This window comes from Sorex araneus, chromosome 1 (genome assembly GCF_027595985.1).
Source record: "Sorex araneus isolate mSorAra2 chromosome 1, mSorAra2.pri, whole genome shotgun sequence".
Classification (NCBI taxonomy): domain Eukaryota; kingdom Metazoa; phylum Chordata; class Mammalia; order Eulipotyphla; family Soricidae; genus Sorex; species Sorex araneus.
The window spans coordinates 362,345,373-362,365,581 of NC_073302.1; the positions used below are offsets into that span (position 1 = coordinate 362,345,373).

General features: G+C 42.9%; 1 protein-coding gene across 2 annotated transcripts in view; it reads right to left on the reverse strand.

Annotated features, from left to right (window-relative positions):
• CHN2 (chimerin 2) overlaps positions 1 to 19,427 on the reverse strand; it is a 338,489-nt gene extending 319,062 nt beyond the window's left edge. For both annotated transcript variants that reach the window (XM_004604049.3, XM_055143780.1), the window contains exon 1: positions 18,964 to 19,427. In XM_004604049.3, the coding sequence (XP_004604106.1) occupies positions 18,964 to 19,012 (49 nt within the window). In that variant the 5' untranslated portion in view covers positions 19,013 to 19,427. The remainder of the gene's footprint in view (positions 1 to 18,963) is intronic.
• Between the last annotated feature and the right edge of the window lie 782 nt (positions 19,428 to 20,209).

Below are 20,209 nucleotides of genomic sequence, written 5' to 3' on the forward strand. Positions count from 1 at the left end.
GGTGTTGGGGGTAAAAGAAGAGAAGGAAGAGAGACATATGGTGTGGAAGAAGACAAACTAGTAAGCGGCAAATGGTGAACAGAGAGCAGAGTGAAAAGAAAAAGGAGGGGGAACAGCAATCAGGGTTGCTATCCAGGATGCGAAGACTCCTGTTTCTATGCTGCCACACATTGTAGTAATCTACTCGTGTGAGCTGTTAAATGAAAAGCTGTAAAATAAAAGAACTAGAACACAAAGACCATTGGGGGTCTCCGTGCTAATCTTACACATCATCCACAAGAATCCATAGCAGGAAATACTATCACGCAGAACCTCTTGTAGTAATACTATTTCTAAACAGTCCTAGAAACAATTTATCTTATCCAGTGTGAAAGTCAAAATCCTTACAGTGACCTTGAAAGTCCACCAGGGTTTTCCCCATCCATTTTCTGATCAGTTCTATTTATCCCTTACTCAGATTCACTTCCATACCTGGATATGTAATCGCCCTCCATTGCTTTCCCTCAGATGGCTCTGCATGCTGCTCCTTCACCATTAACTGTCACCTTCTCTGTAAGGTTTTCCCTGATCAGATGATTCAATATTCAGGCTCCACCTGTTCTCCCAGCATACCTTATCTCCCTTTCCTCTTTATTTTTCTCCATAGAGCTATCACCTTCTAATGCACTACAAAATTCTAAACTATATATTATATCTAGTAATGCATAGGTTTTATACTGTTAATATATATAGCTTGCATGCAGCTTCTTTTGTTTATTACTTTCCTATATTTATAAATTTTATGTGGTCCAGAATTATTGTCTGCCTTATTCATTGCAATCATATCTAATATTATAACATGGTAAGTACTCAATAAATATATATTGACTATAGTATGGTGCATATATAGTACGTGTGCATGCTGGGTTTTGATAGTAAATATAGTTCTTAGTGTGAATCACATCCCCTAAAGCTTTGTAAAATTCTTCCCAGGAGCACACTTGGAATATCACTGGGTTGAGAGAGAGGGCCAATAAGTCCAGCACAGGTATCTAGTAGACCTTCCTGTCTTGTAGATAGAATATTTAGACAAAACAGTGCCAATGGTAATTTTTATATAAAGCATGGGGCAGAAGGTAGACAGTGAAAAAAGACTGTTACCTTGGTAATACCAAGAAGGCACCATACATAAGAAAAGGAAATAGGCAGAATAAAAAAAAAATTATAAATTTTCAAGACCTTCCAAAATGCTCTGTTTCAACTTAATAATTCTACAGATATGTCAAAGTTACAAGATGATCACTTAATTGGCTCCAGACTACACAAAAAACAAATTCTGAAATAGAAATAGCTTAGATCTGGACCATAAAAATAAAAAATAAGAACCATCTCTTCGGCCTGTTCTCTTTTCTTTGTAAATAACCTGAGATTCTTTCTCCAATTATGTGTCAATCATCTATTCCACTCCAGCCTTGACAATTTTCAGGGCTCTCCTAAAGAAAAAAAAATAGAGCTTCTGATGATTACTATTACTCATAAATCAAAGCTTCAAAACTTTCTTGCCATAGCAACCAGGAATGACTGTATCATCAACTATTATTCCCTGGATGGCAGAACTCTAAATGACACCAGGCCCAGCAATTTAGAGTTGGTCGAGAATCAGAACCATCCACCTTCATAGTCCTACTTTTTACAAAATTTGAAGGATCTATCCATTTTTCAAATGAATGGCTCTATAGTCTTCTATAACTACGTAATAAAGTGCTTTGAACCATAAGGTAATGAGTGAAAACAATGTGTCAGTAAAAGTTATCACTTTTATTTGGTAAGGAAACAGAAACATTTTGTTCAGGGAGGGAAAATTATTACAGAACAGAGTTACGAATTGTTAGACAATAAGCCCTTTGACTTGGAGAAGCCATGAATTTTTGGACTCTCGCTATTTGCTTAGTAGCTTGAGAGACTCCAATAGCTGAGGACATTCATGACATTATAGGCAAACACTCCCGATTCCTTTCTTAACAAAATCTTGTTCCATGTAGGTGTCCTCATCCTTTCAGGAGGAGAAGGACCCTTCCCCATTCCATGAAGGGGGCCATGACTGTACCACATACATCACGGAAATCCTTTTTCCTTGCTAGTGACTGCCTCCCCATGACAAATGGTTAATGAGGGAAGGGGATACCGTCTGGAGGGAGGGGTAAATCTGAGAAAGATTTACTTCCCACCCAATCAGAAGAAAAATATGCCCTCCTTTTCTCTTCTAACTCTGATGCCAGAGACACCTGTTCTATCCTTACACCTAAAAAAAGAGCTAATACGAAAATCACACCACCCACTAGGAGGGCAGAACCTTTGCGACAAAGCAAACACAGCCAGAAACCACAGTGTGTGGAACCACCTTGTCTTGCACTTCTCTTTGAGAGTTTTCTGTGTTTACATTGAAAGCACCTTCACCTCCACAATTGTTGGTGTTGCACCCTGGAGCATTCTGGTCAGGAAGTGAATTATGCATGTTGGTGTGAGCATGAAAAAAGTTGCATCAATGGCAAGTCCCTGGGACAGTGTCTCTTTTGTTAGAGAAAGCTTGGCCTGTAACATTAGAAAGGAGGAGGACCAGGTATAAAATCTGTGCCTAGAATAGATGTCAGTCAGGGAAGCTGCAGAGGCCAGTCCCCACACAATGCCTTGTCCATGTGTACTGTCATTGTTGGGGATCAAGGGCAGTCAGATTTCCCCTGCAGGAGGACCCACCCACTGTAGCCCATAACTATTTCCTCCTGGGGTACCTGGAAAAGACTCGGAATGAAATCTTAAGGAAAGAACTATGAAGACTTTGCAGTTTGCTTTACCTTCAACCCCGGTGAATCAGCATGGGCTTATGTTCTGTAAAGATGCCATCTCAGTAGACCCATGGGGAGAAAGGAGAGCAGGACATGAGAGGCAGCTGCCTATAAACTCATACAGGCCTCAAAGAGGGGACACACAGGGACCCTGTTCCCCAGAGACCATGTTTACCTCCATAAGCACCATGCACCAACCAGGGACTAGAGGGACAGACAGTGGACAGGGCACTTGCCTTGCACACAACTGACCCAGTTCTAGACCCAGCACCACAAGCCCACCAGGAGTGATCCCTGAGCACAGAGCCAGGATCCCTGAGCACTGCCAGGTGTAGTCTCCAAACAAAACAAACAAAACACAATAAATTAACTTATTGAAAAGGGAAACTCTGCACTTGAATCCCACAGGGAATGTGTTTAACTGCACATGGATTTGATTCTACATAGTGAACTTTTGCTTTTTTTTGGGGGGGGGTCACACCCGATGATGCACAGGGGTCACTCCTGGCTCTGCACTCAGGAATTACCCCTGGCGGTGCTCAGGGGACCACATGGGATGCTGGGAATCGAACCTGGGTCAGCCGCATGCAAGGCAAACGCCCTACCCGCTGTGCTATCGCTCCAGCTCCTGTTTTTTGCTTTTTCTTTTTTGGCATAGTGAACTTTTGATGGTTCTAGAAACATTTGTGATCTTCATGTTTTAGATCTGAGCTCATCAAGTGCATTTTTCTTGTTCACAGTAAAAGTTAACTACTGTCAGAATATCCAAGACAGCTGTACTTGTGTAATATTTCAGTCTTTCTAACAAAATATTTACAGTGCAATCCTGTGATCTGAGGTGATGAAAGTGTGCTGACTCTTTGATTAGAAACAACAGAAGAGGAGGCAGATGATACCCTTGAAAAGCTCAGTGCCTGCATCCATCTAGCAAGGCACCTGGGAGGTGGGCATCAGAAGTGGCACTGGAGGAGCAGTACAGTGAAGTGCCGGGGACACAGTGGGAAGCTGGGTTCCCAGGTGACTCCTGTCCTACTTTGAGGGCAGTAGAGCACTGCACAGGGCTTGAACATACAAATGTAATTAAGCAGTCTTGAGAAATGCATTCATTGCTTTGTCCAGCATCAGCAGAACCAACCCACTGCTGCCCCTCCTTCAGCCCGAGGGAGGACAGGAGGCCTTCAGCTAGCACAGGGGGAAGAAGGGATTCATTAGGGCAGCCAGGTCTGACCTTGCACAGCAGCTGAAGAGAACACCTCTCTGGCACCCTCTGCAGAGGTTGAGAGCTGGCAATGGGAAAAACAATAAAAACAATAGGTTGGGTGAGCAGTGGGATGCTGGTAATGAAACAAAACTGTTGGTGCCAACAGAGAGAATGTCTCATATTTGATCATAAGAATCCTGTCCAGTGCTTGGGGATGGGGACGGGGATGGGTGTTATCTCATTACTTTTCAACTTCTCAGTACTAAGATAGTCACTTTCATTAATTTATTTCTAATAATAACTTGACTGAGATACAGTTCACAAACCCCCAACTAATCTGATTAAAAGTATACAATTCAGTAACTTTCAGCATACTCCTAGATGTGGGCAACAATCACCACAATTAATTTTAGAGGAAAGGTGTCACCCCCTTCTTTCCCACCCACCCTGCCTCCAACATTCACACACCAAAGGAGGTCAAACCCTTTTCAGTCAGTCTCATTTCCCTCCAAATTTCTCAGTCCTCAGAAACTAATTGATTTTGTCTCTAGTCTGGACATCATATAAATGCAATGTTTAATAACAGATTTCATTAACTTATATTTTCAAGCTTTATTCCTGTTGGAGCTCATATAAGTATCACATATCACACATACTATCTGTTTTTCATTCTTTTTTTTTCATAGTGTTCCAACATCCTTTCCTCCACCAGTGTATGTTTCCCAACATCAATGTTCCCAGTTTCCCCCCACTTTCTTCAAACTCCCCTGCCCCTGTAACCTGCCTCTATGGCAGGCACCTCTCTCTCTCTCTCTCTCTCTCTCTCTCTCTCTCTCTGAATTGGAAAGTAGAAAATGTAGTGACCCTTTGGTTGAAAGCTTTGTCTAAACTCATTTATAACGCTTATGCACAGTTGGGATATAGTGGCATCTGACAGCTAAGTAGAGAAATTCTAAACTGGTGGGATTATACATTAACATTTGAAAGATGGTTGAATAACTTTGAAAAGCAAGTTAAGGAGGCAGGAGCAATATAGTACAGCAGGTAGGGTGTTTGCTTTGCCCGCAACCAACCATATTTGATCCCTGACACCCCATATGGTCCCCTGAACCCACCAGGAATAAATCCTAAGTACAGAGTCAGCAGTCAGCAATGAGTTCTGCCAGGTGTAGCTCAAATACCAAAAAAAGAAAAAAAAGAAAAGAAAGTGAGATGTTTCCAGTTAACTTAGTAGACCATGAACTCTGAGCAGTCACTTAGCACTCAGGAAAAAGAACCCAATGGGTATAAAAAGAAGAAGAAGACCCTAAAGAACAGCTAGATTATAATAGAAATCTCATAAGGTCAGAGAATTTTATGATTTGTTGCCAAATATTCTGATTTCAAATTTCTTTCATATTTCATCCTGAATAGATTCTCTCACCATTAACTATTAATAGCACTTTTTCTTTCTTTCTTTCATTTTCTTTTTTTTGTTATGGTTTGGGAACCACACCCAGCTGTGCTCAGGTTCTTACTCCTGTCAGGGCTCCAGGGACCATATGGGGTGCCAGAATTGAATGCAGGTAGGCCACATGCAAGACAAGCTTTCTATCCACTTGACTATTGCTCCAGCACCTTAACATCCCTTTCTAATGGATGAGAAAATGAAACTTCAGAGGGGAGACACATGAATAGCCATTTGGTGCTAGTTCCTGAACAAGATCCCATCATCCCAGCATTTGTCACATAAAACCTTCCTGGAAGTTTAGGATTCAAATAGCCCATATTTATCTTATAAAACCCAAAAATGAATGCTAGAAATAAGCTTCAGCAAGTTAAGTTTATGGCAATAAAAATAAATACCAATCCACTTTAAGGGCAGAAAACGGATGGAACGTGTTTCTATAAGGAGCCCAAGCTGAAACTACATATGGACTTGGAAACATGTTCCATGAATTCCTGAGTGACAGATTTATACTCAGCTATTTATGAAAAGTAAGATGTCTGCAGGGCATCTCTTCTATGAAAGGTTGCTGTGCTTTTCACAAAATGCCCCCTTACTGCTATTGTTGGAGTTAGAATACAGAACCAAATAAGAATTATGGCAACTCTTGTGTTATTTTGACAAATTACTTAATCTAATACCAAATCATGTCTTCTGTTTGCAATTGCCTAGGGTCTGCTATGGCTATATTCCTAAGCTATATCTAGTACCATTTCAAGAATGTTCACAAAACCCCTGTCAATTGTTTTTCCCTCTGAAAAAGGATCTGCTTTGGGGTGGAAAAGCACTTGGGTTAGTCTGGCTGCTTAAAACAAGCTCAGTGAATCAAGTTCAACCCTTAGCATATTAATATTACATAGAAGAAAACTAACCGTCAGTGACCTGATCACTAACTGCACCTTGAACTCTTGGCAGTGATTGTGAAAGCTCTAGCAGAGAGAACACCTGGCTTTCCCTGACCAAACTAACAATTCACAAGACACTTCCTGAAGAACAAGACTTAATAATACTGTCTTTGCATATGAAAGTCAGCAAAATAGTATTATTTACCTAATAAACATGGTTTAACAGTCTTACTGTCTGTAGGGATAAATGCTGTAAGAGAAAATGGCTTATTTTTCTATAATAAAGTAAAAATGAATGAGCAACTTAAATCAATATTAGGCAGCCCAAATTACATGTATTAATATCTACAAAGCATTAGCATAATCCCAAGTGAATTTCTTTATAACTAAAAGTAATACAAGGTTTGACTTTTCATTTCCCTTGGTATTAACTTACATATATTAGTTTGGAAATAATTTTTTGCTTGAAACCTAATCTTCTTTATGTCTATACAGACAAAAACATATACATTGTGTATATAGACACAAGACATATATCATACTTATGTATGCATAAATATGTGCATATTAATAGCAAGAAGTCTTCGTACAAAGACTATCAGACAAGAATTTTCTACAGGAATAGAGAGAAAAGCACATCCCTTCTTTTATTTCCTCCCAGCACCACAGCATTGCTTGCTTTAGAAAAGACACATATACAAAAATCTAATGAGTAAATATTTCAAGTCCTAGAATTATATAACGAGGCAGAAAAATCAAAGCATAAAACCTGTATACACAAGGATCTGGTGAAAATCTTAATGTTTCCTCAATTATACATTATTTCAAAGTTACTATACAGACTCTGAAAAATAAAGGCCATCCCTCAATATCTAGAACTTCAACAGAATAAGTATGTGAGCTTGCATTGGTCCTTGGGCAGAGGAAGGAAAAGTGTTTGGTCAGAAGAGGAACAGTGATATAGCAACACAGATCACTGAGTAGGGAACCGTGAGTTTTTATAGGGGAATCTATGATATAAGCTGGGAACATTCTTACTCTTTTTGCCCAAACCAGCATTATCTAATACCCATATAAGGTGAGTCACATATATATTTTACATTAAGCATTTTTAAATAATCATATAAAATTAATCTTAAAATATTTTTATTTTGTATAAATAGATAACGGACTGGAGAAATAGCACAGTGGGCAGGGCATTTGCCTTGCATGTCGACCCGGGTTCAATTCCTCCATCTCTCTCGGAGAGACTGGCAAGCTACCGAGAGTATCCCACCTGCACAGCAGAGCCTGGCAAGCTACCCATGGCAAATTTGATGTGCCAAAAACTGTAACAAGTCTCACAATGAAGAGGTTACTGGTGCCTGTTCAAGCAAATCGTTGAACAACGGGATGACAGTGCGACAGATAAATACAGATGACATACAAATATTATTATTTTGACCATCATGATTTCAACATGAATCATTATTTTGAAAGATATTAATGAAGGATGGGGAGCTAACTCAAAGGCGAGAACACATGCCTGGAGTGCAAGGCCCTAGGCTGGATCTCTGACACTGCATAGCCTCCTGAACACTGTCAGGCACAGACCTGGAGAAGCCCAGCAAAAAATTAAATAACACCTTTGATGTTAGTAATAAGCTAAAATTAACATTTGCATATTCTTTTTGCTTTGTACTTGGTCTTTGAACTCTGGTGCGTATGTTCCACTAACAGCATATCACTACCTAGACCCATCACGTGTGATAAACTGCAAAGCCCAAGTGATTCTCCTATTGGACAGTGCAGGTCTACGAGTTGAGAAGTGAGCTCTTCTGGTAAACATTGCAGCCCCCACACCCTAGAAGATGCTGCTAAAGATCTAAGCCTCACCCCCAATCATGCTCTCCACTTCCTGTTTACCTGATGTCCCAACATTGGTATCTCAAGCTTCTGTTTTTGAAGCAAAATGATTTAAATAAAGGCATTTTATAATTTTGTACTTTTAGTGTGTGATGATGTGAAATAATATGAGCTGAGCTTCTTTTCCTTGAAAATGATAGAAGTCAACTAGTCCTGAGGGTGCAGAGGTCAATAGTGGAGCATGATGAAATCCAGGCACTGGGTCTCTGATGAGAAAATAATTGCATAAGATTATCACCCAAGTAATCCTGTGATTCATACTGTCATAAGTTTATGGGCTGAGTTAAAATACTAACAAGTCACGAGGTCCTCAGTCTTCTGTCTATTATGGTTTCTCCATCCAGTGGCCTCAACATCCACCTCTTTTTTGACAGTTGCTAGATACTATAAAGACACCTTCCACTTTTCCACTTGTTAAAAATTACTCTTGAAGATGGTAACAGCAGTTCAAGGCAAAGAACAGCTTCCTTTTCTTAGGAGCTGTCATGTTCCTGCATCTTATTTGCATGCATTTCTCCCCAATTAAATGTGCTGAAAATTCCAAAAAGCTAACTTTTATTTTCTAAAAACCAGTACATTTCCTTTGCCCCATATGGTGGCCTTTTGCAAAATATGTCCAGGCAAAAGGTCTGCTGACGGCTGATAGAAAATCTCTTTTGAATAGCAAGGCTAGGAAATGCCATTAGTCTATTCAGGCACAGTTTTCCTATAAAAATTTGAACAAGATACAATTTTACTATCAAACTTCTGGACACACCTTAGTAGGAAGTTTGCTACTGGGGTCAAAAGGAAGGAAGAATGGTGGGAGAGGACTAGTAAGAAAGGTCTCTGTCAAAGAGCCTGTAAACAAAAGTGCTACAGGGGATGCAATGAAAAAGAACTCTCAGTCACTCCTGCCTGGTTCAGCCTCTTTGGAAAATGATTTGGAGTCTTCTAAAAAAACAACAGATAGAACTTCATATGACTCTGAGATTCTATTCTTGGGCATCTACACCAAGAAGGCAAAATCATTCATTCTTAAGGACATGCACATCTATGTTTATAGAAGCATCTTCTATAGTAGCTAAGCTCTGGAAACAACCCAAGTGACCAAACCAAAAGAGTGGATAAAGCCAGCTTGGTAGATATACACAATGGTACACTCTTCAGCTAAGAATAAAGATGAAATCTTACAGTTCACTGCAAATGTATGGGAATTTGAATGTGGCGTGCTAAGTGAAGTGCATCATAAAGAAAAAGACAAATACAACAGTCTCACTAATATGAAGAGTATAACGAAACAAAGAAATGGGTTAGACAAACACAATAGAATAAAACTCTGAGACATGATCAACAGAACTGGTAACTGAGAGGCTTAAAGAGGAAGAGAGGGAAAGGTCATGGGTCAATGGTATCAGGATCTGAGACACTGATGGTGGGGCTGGAGAGATAGCACAGCAGTTAGGGTGTTTGCCTTGCACATGGCTGATCCGGGTTCAATTCCCAGCATCCCATATGGTCCCCTGAGCACCTCCAGGAGTAATTCCTAAGTTCAGAACCCAGGAGTATTGTATTAACCTTGTGCATCACCAACCGGGTGTGACCCTCCCCCCCAAAAAAAAAGAAAGACACTGATGAAGGAACTGGCATAGCAGTTCTGCCACTATAAAAGAATGACCTCAATGCTATAGTAAACTATAACAGCTTACATTTAAAAATAGTTTTCAAAATTAGTAAAATATACCTTAAGCTCCTGCATGGCAGAGCCTGGCAAGCTACCCATGACATATTTAATATGCTTTAAAACGTGCTCTTCGTGTTCCTGGAGCATGCTGATGCCATTAGGCTACACTAGCATGCAACAAGGACAAATGAAGATGTTACTGGTGCCCGCTCAAGCAAATCCATGAACAACGAGATGACAGTGATACAGTGATACCTTAAGCAGCACAAGGAAGAAAAGGGAGAAGAGCCTTTAAATTTTTATCCTTAGCTGATACATTTATACTAGTGAGATCCCTTACTACCACTGATCCTATATACCAGTGAAGTTCAACAGGATCTTCTGCATAGTGATAGGACTGTTCTCTTCCTGCAAGGCTTAATGTGATAGTCACCAGTTGTATTGCTATTGAGAACTTGCCATGTGCCTTGTGCACATGAAGGATTCTTTCTTGTTTCACTTAAGTTTAAACAGCTTCACGTGGCTAGTGGTTATCACACTAGACAAGCACCACTATGTACAGTCAGGGCAGACACAGGGCACTTAAGTCTTTTTGCCTCTATTAGCATTACAGTCTTGAGATCAAAGCCTATTTAAAACATACAGCATTTTATGATTTCTTTTTTTTGAAAATATTAAATAATTAATAAGAACAATATCTATAAAACCAGACAGAAGAAATATGTCTGCAAGAAGGTCTCTAAGGATGAGACTCCAGGATGAGCCAGGAAGTCAGGGTTGAGAGTTAATGTTCTAGAAGCTTGGTTCCTAAGCAGCACTTGTAGATCTAGCTTCACCACAAACTAGCTTTGGGACTTCCCAGACCCCATTTGTCTTACTTGTACAATGTTGGACTGTATAACACAACTTCCAAAGTTTCTTTTCACTGTGAACTTACAGTGAAATTTAAAATTAATCAAGGGACCAGAGAGATAAGACAGTGGGTAGGATGCCTCCCTTTGGCAAAGTTGACTGAGATTCGATTCCCAGCACCTCATTTACTCCCCAGAGGACCACCAAGAGTGATTCCTGACTAAGAGCCAGGAATGTGGTCAAAAAATAAAAAATTAAAAAAATTAAATCAACCAAGCTTAAGGGTGAAAAATTTCATAGGTAAGAATTGTATATCACAATTGTATGTCACCAGACTCCTAAAATTCCAATTCCTTTATGCCATAACTTTAGTTGTAAACTAATAAATACATACCTGCCACTTGAAGATGGAGAATCTAGGCATCTCACTGGTAATAAGTTGATAGACTCTCACAAGTCTTTTAAACTTCATCAGGAAAATTAACTGAATGCAAAGTAGTACTATTCTTTTTCCTTGTGTTTTTGGACAATTTTCAAAAAAGTTACAAAATTAGCACAATGAAAAAGTATTCAGCCCTCATTTTGCAAGTCTACTCTGGATAGTTGGTTGTTGGTTTTCAGGCCATGCCCTACAGTGCTTAGGGCCTACTTCTGGCCCTGTGCTCAGAGATCATTCATGATAGTGCTGGGGTATCATATGTGGTCCTGCGATCAAACCAGGGTTTCTGCATGGGAGACAATTCTTAAGGCCAGTTATCCACAAGCCCAACTTCACAGGAGTTCTCTCTAGAGAGCAATGATCTGGCAATTCCTTCCCGTTCATAGCATGAGTGAGAATAATCTTTGATCAGACTGAATAGATGTCTAGAAAACCATCGCGAGCAGGCAATGTTACTGCAACAACTATATGAATAATGTACATGATAGTTCAGCCTAAATATAGATGTCAGGAAGCTTCAAAATCAAGATGCACACACACACACACAAACACCACACACATACACACAACCTTTATGTTCAAGTGTGAAAACACAATATTTGATACTAGGAATACTCTGCTTCAGTTTTAGCTCCTCAATTTTAAGTTCCAGTATCTTCACTGTAGCTATTTCTTCAGATACAAAAATGAACAGAACATTTACCTCGGAGAAATGTCATATAACTAGAACAATATGTGGCAGCCACTAGGTATGATTAGTTGTTTTTACAGTTAAGTAAGCATTCCCCCAAACATAGCTTCAGGAATGACAACCATGTGGGATGAACTGAATATCGCTATATTTTGTTTGCAGCCAAGAGAGCAAAGGGGCAGACATATTAACAGTAGGAGACAAGGGAAGGGCAGAGAACTGGAATCTGATGAGCAGGCGAGGTAGCCAGGTCTATGGGAGGTGATGCTGCTCTCACCTCTTGCCAATGTTTGCTCAAGAAATGAGCTTCCACATCCTCAGTCAGCAGTGAGGTATTTATTTAAGGTGCAAAAAGACCAACATCACTAAAACTCACATAGGTGGCTGCAGGGCTCAGTTAACCCTATGGCTTAACTACCTGTATAAAAGGTTTAGATCTTCAGTTGAGGACTGCAGATGCCAGGCTATTGGTTTAAGGGTCCTGGTTAAGGGCTTCAGGACTTTAAGGACTTCAGAACCTCAGCTAAGAGTTCAGATGAACTGATTAAAAGATTAAGTTTCTGAATTTTTCTGCTTCCAAGTCTAAGTCTCTTCCCAGTGCTTCTAATAAAGACACAGTACTGAACGCGAGCAGCTCACAGGTACAGTCTGCTTCTCAGGGTCTGGGGGATTCTGTCAGGGAACTGGTATTCAACCTTGCTCAGCCCCAAGGCCAGCCATGTCCAGGATGATTGGCAGTCAAAACAATGAAGAGGTGAGTGCTCAGCCCCAGGAATCTAATCAGTGAAACTTCTGGCCTGAGGTTATTATGACATTTGAAATACGACTATTAATTGAATGTATTTATTAGGGAATGTCTATGAGAAGTTAGACACTGTATGGCTTAAAACAATATGTTATACTGTTGGGGTTCTATTGTGTGTGGGCTGAGACTGGACGACTTTGACAAGCCACGCTGTCATAGTATGGCAATGCTGTAATTAGACGGTACTGTCAAATCGTGGTGCAAAAATTAGCCCTTGCAAGGGTATTCAATGAATGATAATAGGAAAAGGACAGGTGATGTGTGCACGCAGCTAGTGGATGGCTCTCCCTGAGCGTGCAGCTGAAAATGTTGTATCACTTGCCACCGCAGATGCCAGGCCTTCAGCCTCAGGCCCAGTGGACAGTCATTGTGGACAGTGTACTCCCAGGTTTTCCTCTATACTTTCTTTTGGGGGGTATTGGGGGCTGGGGCAGCGGTGGTGGTGGTGGTGGTGTTGGGCCTCGCCTGGCAGTGCTCATGGTTTCCTCCTGCTCTGTGCTCAGAGATCACTCCTGGAGGTATTTGGGGACCGTAGGTGGTGCTGGGGATCAAATCAGGGCTGGTTATCTGCAACAGCAACACCTTAATCCCTGTACTACCTTTCTGATCCCTTCCTTTCCACCCACATAATAACAGGTAAAAAAAGCAAAAGGAAAAGAGAGAGAGAGACAGAGAGACAGAGAGACAGAGATAGAGATAGAGACAGAGAGACAGAGAGAGAACCAGAGAGAGAGAGAACCACCATTCATTTTTTTCAGGAGTCATGAAGCTTGAATACATTTATAAAATATAAATGATAAGTGGGAGATTGATGGGTTCTATTAATCATATGTCTATCATTAAGTCAGTCTCTCCTTCTTCATATTTCTCTTGGCAGGAATCTTGATTTTCTGGCAGAAAATGCTTCCAAAACTCACATATGTGACATTGCTCATGTATAAGTTTTCTAACCCACTGTCCAGCTACATCGCCAGTGTTTAAGCCCAGGAGATCCTGCAGAGCAGCAGACGGCCCTCAGCAGGCTGCCACCAGCCAGGCCCCAGAAGGCTTAGAGAATGCTCTGCCCATCAGCCCTCACACCTAGTGGCCTCCGAAACTGTCCTGGCTTGCGTCTCCTTAAAGTGAACCAACATTTGAATCATTTGAAATGCTTTATGGGGTTGGCAGGCAGAGAGAGAGGTGGATAGGGTATTTTAGCTAAAGTTTGCACTTCAGGCCCTTGTCAAACTCTGCAAACATAGTTTTAATCAAGAAGAGTGTCCACTTCTCACATATGCTCTGTCACAGAGCTCATTCGGGTTCCGACAAATAGACAGCAAAAATCTAATCCCTGAAAATGAAGTATAGAGAGGTCTGCAGAAATAAAGCAAGGAACAATACTTCTCCTCTAAGTGAATGAGTTCTCTCAAGGCATTCATTGCAGCTTTGCTATTTTTTCTTTTTTTGAAAACCATATTGTGCATGTGTATGACTAAAAATAACATACGTAATCAATTCTTCCTGCTTCTCCAGGTGATTATGAAATTGAATGACCTGTGGTCATTCCAAAAAAATAAAAAAGGAAAATTATATCCTAGCACATAACTGTATACTTCTGAAAAATCCAAATACCTAAAAGATTGCTCATGTGGATACCTATTTTAGTAAAGATGCCCTGTTTTGCTTTATTAAAATCATTGAGTTCCTAATGGCACATACATAAGTCCAAGAAGCATCATTACAGTACTGTTTTGTCTTCTGCATCTAAGAATATGAAACATTGGTACATATCACTGTGGTGACCCTTCATAATGAGTAATGAAAATTGCTATTTATCACTTCTAGGATCAACCCCAGTCTGACAGCAGAAAAGAGCATTATTTACCTGGCCCACATTACACTTGTATAGAGTCTGTAGAAATAAATCCCTCAATCTATTTCAGGAATGTTCTTTAAACAGTTAAGATTTAAATGATTCTACACATGACACTGATTTTTGCCTTTTTCCATTTCCATTTAAATCTAAAAATCTATGTCTATCTAATTTCTATAAAACAGTGTGTTTATGTTCTCAAAATCTTCACAATTCTTTTCTAGAAGTCCCTTTAATTTTTCAGTTTTAGGCTTGTTCAATTATGGGAGGACATGCTATCACTTTTATGTGAGTTGGTTTTTTTTTACCATTAAATTACCCATTTGGTAGTCATATTTTTAAAATCTGTGATTATAGAAGACTATTTTGCAAATCAACCATTGTTCATCCCAGAATATAATCAAGTATCACAAACTAGATTAAAAGATTAAGGATAGGGATTTTTAAAAAAATAATAAAGGTAATCAAACCTTCTTGCCAATCTAGGTGATTGTGAAATTTAATTACCAGCACCTATCATTAAAACAAAGGCAAAGCAATTTATTTTACATGTAATTGAATATTACAGAAGACAATTTTCACGTGTTCTCAGAAAATGTATTTAAAAATTAATTTAAACATGATTAGTTCATTTGTTATGCCTCTATTGGTAATGTAGAATAAGCGGCATACTTGGGTGATATAGCTCAACTACCCGTAAGCACAGTGGGTAGTCATTTGCCTTGCACGTGGTCAACCTGGGTTCAATTCCTCCTTTTGGAGAGCCTGGAAAGCTACTCATAGTGTATTTGATATACCAAAAACAGTAACAACAAGTACCACAATGGAGATGTTACTGGTGCCCGCTCAAGCAAATCGATGAACAAAGGATGACAGTACGACAGTGCTACGGTAATACTTGTAATAATATATTATCATAAAACTCAGATAACTTTAAGCTTAATCCTGAGTAAATTATTTATCTTTACTCTCTGAGCAAACACAACCAAATTTAAGCCTCCCAAGGCCAGTACTCTAAGAAGGGCAGAAGGCCAGAGGTCATTTGAGTTCACCTTTAAATATGCTGGACACTAAGGAATCCACTGCTCCTTTTACAAATCTTGAATATGCCCTCAGCTTCTCTGAGCAGTTTCATCAAACCCATTGCTAACCGAACAGAAACAGAACATTCTACATCAGCAGCAAGTGACCTGGCAGCTCTGTGCATGATGTTACTCGTGGGCCAATAAGCATGAGTCCAGAGAAGAGGCTGGACCAAGCTGAAGAATCAATCACCCCAACAAAGGAAGGCTAAGGTTGGTCCTTGAACTTCCCTTTCTCTAAGCCTTTGCCACAGCTCTTCCAAGTCTCTAAATGTCTTCCCCATTCTCTGCTTTCTGGAAGAAAATCTACACATTCTTCAAGGCTGGACTCATATGTCACTTCCACTAAGTGTTCTAAACTAAGGTAACGACTCTCTTCCCAGCACTCTCCCCTCTGTAATTCATTTTCTCAAAAGGGAATATAGATTGATAATGGTTGTCCATATCCACTGTAGGCTGGATGGTTGAGGGAAAGGATCTTAATTCATCTTTTTATTCCAAACACTTGGGACTGGGCCTAAAATGTAAAAGACACTCAAGGGATCAGAGAGACAGTAGAAAGGTTAAGATGTATGTCTTGCATGTGGTCACCCCCTGCTTCAATCCCTGGCCCACATGGTCCCGGAGCATCAACCCACAGCACATCTGGGTTTGGGTCTGGAGGACTCAGAGCTCCCTGCACAGCCCCTCTTCCTCAATTCTTGCTGTAGAACATCAGCCCAGAAGCAGAGGGAGCAGCCCCAGCACCATCTGAGCCTCCAATATATAAAAAAATAATTTAAAAAAGATACTTGACCTAACAACCGCTTATTTAGCAGAGTTGAAACCTTATGACCAACTGCAACACAAAACACAAGGTGGAGATTGTTTTCGTGTTCTACTTAGGCTGCATGAAAGACTGGGCCAGTGAGAGAGAGAGAAGGCTTTCCTGTGCATACCTCAGAACAAACTTTATCCACACCAAGCACTAATTAACTATGTGTGCAAAATGTCCTGCCCATGTTATCACAGCTAACCCCTTCCCAGAAGTAGGTTCTATGATTATCTCTAGCCTTATTTACAAGTGGGGAAACTGAGGCCTGGAGAAGGTGAGAATATCACTCTGAGTTCCCAAGCGCGGTGGCATCAATCTCAAGGACAATAATCTTGGTACTTTAGAACTGAAAGAAGTCCTGTGGTTGTCTATCTTGCTTAACCCTCTTAAGACAGGTTGAAAATTTTACTGCTAGGCACATAGTAGGTTCTAGAAAGTGGTGATGAGTGAATTGAAGGAGGATCTGATTTCTTCAGCCTAGGCCTATGACTGGGGAACCCATCTGCAGCCACAAACAGGCTCTATTCTTCCCTGCCCAACACCTCTCACAGGTGTGAATTGCTTGTGTCATCTGAATTATTCATGATCTACATGATGGCAAATGTGCTTAAAAAGAGAATTAAGGGTTCCGCTATTTTCCAGAAAAAAGTGTCTGATTAATTGGTGAATTAGTCAATGTAAGCTCGAGGGTTATCAGCAAAGCACTTACCACCATCCCAAACCTATCTACTATAATGCTTCGAACCCAACTATTCTTCCTAAGACTGAGTCTGCTTTTTCAAACAGGTTTCTTGAACTGCATCAAGATGTGAACGTTCTGATGGCTCCAGCACCAGAAATTTATGCATCAGTAAATCATGGGATAATACTGCCTTCTTGTTTGCTCCCATTCTTCCTTAGCTTCCTCACCTCACCCCATCAGCTCATGTTCTAATGGGCAGCTTTCTGGAAGGGATAACCAAATGCTAATCATAAGCCACATCACTATATTTTAAATTCAACGTTAGTCAACCAAAATGAATTGAAAAGAAGCAGCAGTGGTTTGAGAGTACTAAAAATAAGCGGTAGCATTTGCTGAGTTCTCAGAATTAAAACCACAGGCGGTCAACTTGTTGCAGCTCTTAATAAGACATGACTGTTCTGCCCCATTGGCTGCAACTACCAGAAACTTGAAGTGTGTCGGTACCAGGAAACCTAACAACACTGGGCTTTTCATTAGTGAGTGATCTAGACTGGAAGTGCCATTTCCCTGGAACTATAGCTGCCAAAAAAGATAACAGATGCTTTTCAAGGGACCGCCTTGCGCCACATCACACTCGCACCTTGCACTTTTGATTTAATTTGTCTCACATCTATGGACACGATTCCTTTGTGCCTGACTTGCTATCCAACGCCTCCATCAAGGTGTACCTTGGCTTAAATGGGTGGGTAATCACCAAAAAAAAAAAAAGACAATATGATTTAATGCATTATTAATCTATTGAGCTCTCCATTAGGATTTCCAGACCTTCCTGACCTCTGAAAACTCCGGACTTCACTTAAATGTCTCAATAGTTATCCCTTTTGGGTTTGTCATTCAAGTTTTCAATGGTTAGTGGGGAAGAGGAATCCAGCCTTCATGCATCACTCTGATTAGCAGCCTGTCATACTCAGAAACCAATGGCTCCTCACCTATTGATTCCTACTCCTTCTGATTCATTAGCATTTTTCTCTTCAACTAGACCCACTGAGTATTTTTTGCAATAAATAAATAAATAAATAAATAAATAAATAAATGATAACTGAAAGAAACCCTCTCTTTGCCCCGCTGCACTTTAAGAAAAAGGTATGGCAGAGAAGTAAAATTATAGAGAGCATTATTTAAAAAAAAAAAAAAAAGATTAAGCGCTGAGAAAAACCACACACATGTAAACAGACAAATTGCCAGAGGCTGGGCTGTTGCCCCAGTCCTCTAACTTGCTTGAATCAGGACCAGGCACAGAATCCCACCGTGGCTTCTATCTCAAACCCCTGCCACAAGCTTGCGTCTCCACAAAGCTAATTTCTGAAACAAACAAAGAAAATCAAGACTGCAAGGAGCGCGGGTGTGCTCCCCTCTGCTAGGAATTTGGGCGTCCGGTGCCGCGGGCACCGCACGGCCAGCGGGTCCAAGCGCCCGGCATCCCCCTCCCCTTCCGCGCCCTGCCAGCCCAGGTTCCAGCTGCGCCCGCAAAGTGCGAGCTCTCGCGCCCCGCTCGCTTCGCTCCTTGCCCGCTGCGCCCCAGTCTCTCCAAGCCCGCGTCCGCGCCCCGGGTGCCGCCGCGGCTCTGCCAGCCGGGTGCTGTCAGATGTCAAACGCGGAGGTGCCGCGGGCACCCCGAGCAAGCGGCGGCGCGGACGCCTGTCCCCGCTGCCCCGAGGGCGGCCGGGGCGGCCACAGGTAGGCTGGGTGCCACCCGGGGGCCGGGGCGCGGGCAGGGGGCGGGAGCGCGAGCGCCGCCGCCGTGCCCGACGGGTTGCAACTCACCGGAGGACACGGACGAGCCGGACAGGCTGGAGTTGCTGGACGCTGCCATCTCGGGCGGCCCGCGCGTCGCTGCTCGCTCAGCCCCTCAGTGGGCGCCGCCGCCGCTGCCCGGGTCCGGCCGCTCGCAGCCGCCGCGGCCCCCAGCCCATGGCAAAGTCCTGGGGACGCGCCGCCAGCACCAGCCTCCGGACTCTGCCTGCACTTCCTGCTCCACCAGATGACGCGCTGCTGCCGCCGCTATTTATTTGTGGTTTCCGTCCCTCTCGGCGCCTCTGCACGCCTTTCGGCGGGGATCGGGGCTGCCTGGGCTCCGAGGGGGGCCGAGGGCTGGGCCGGGGGCGCACGCACCGCGCCTGCCGCCGACCCCCGAGCCGCGCTGCCCTGCTTGCGGCTCGCCCCGCCAGCGCCCTGCACCCTCCTGGGCGACACTTCCAGCGGCCCGGGCAGGGGCGGCGGGAGACAGACAGACAGCGCGACCTCCCCCTCCCTCCCTCCCCTCCAACTCCGCTCGCGCGCACACAAAGGAAGGAGACGCGGGAGCTCGGGGCTGGCTCCTGCCGCCGCCGGCTTGACAGCTCCGGAGACCCCGACTGCAGGCGGAGGCTAGGGACTGCCGGGGCGGGGTCCGCTGGCCGTAGGGGAGCCGGCCCTCGGGGGGCTGCCCAGGCCACCGGGGGGCGCGGGGCGAGCAAGCCTGTGGCTCACAGCGCGGCTCCCAAAGCTGCCAGGCGACGGGGCGGGGAGCCGGGGCAGGTCGACAGCGGGGCTGGCTGGCTGAGGCGCTCGGCCGGGCTGTGGGGCAGAGAGCCAACCCGGGTGGTGGAATCCAGAGGGCAAAGTGAGGTGAGGAAGGACACGGGGCTGGGCGACAGAGGACCCCGAGTGCCCATGAGGCTGCGGAGCTTTCCTTCCACCCCCCCTCCAAACTGTCCTTTGTTACTCTGGAGCTGATGGTCCCTGCCCTGCGAGCAGAGGTACGTTTCCTGAAACACCCGCAGAACAGCCCCGCGAAGCCCAATCCACCTGCAGCGAAGTGCCCCAGCCACGATGGTGCGTGACGGGGCCACCGTGGTTTTTCAGGTTGGCCTTCAAAGAAACAGAGATGTGCCAACATGCCATCGGGCCCACACAAAGCCCCGTGGCAGAAAGCGGTTCTCCGACTGTGCCTCGCAAAGGATCCTCACAAAAGGCTAAGACTTGGCAGCAAGTGAGGCTGAGTTCTGGCAGAGCAAGAAACTGCTCAGGT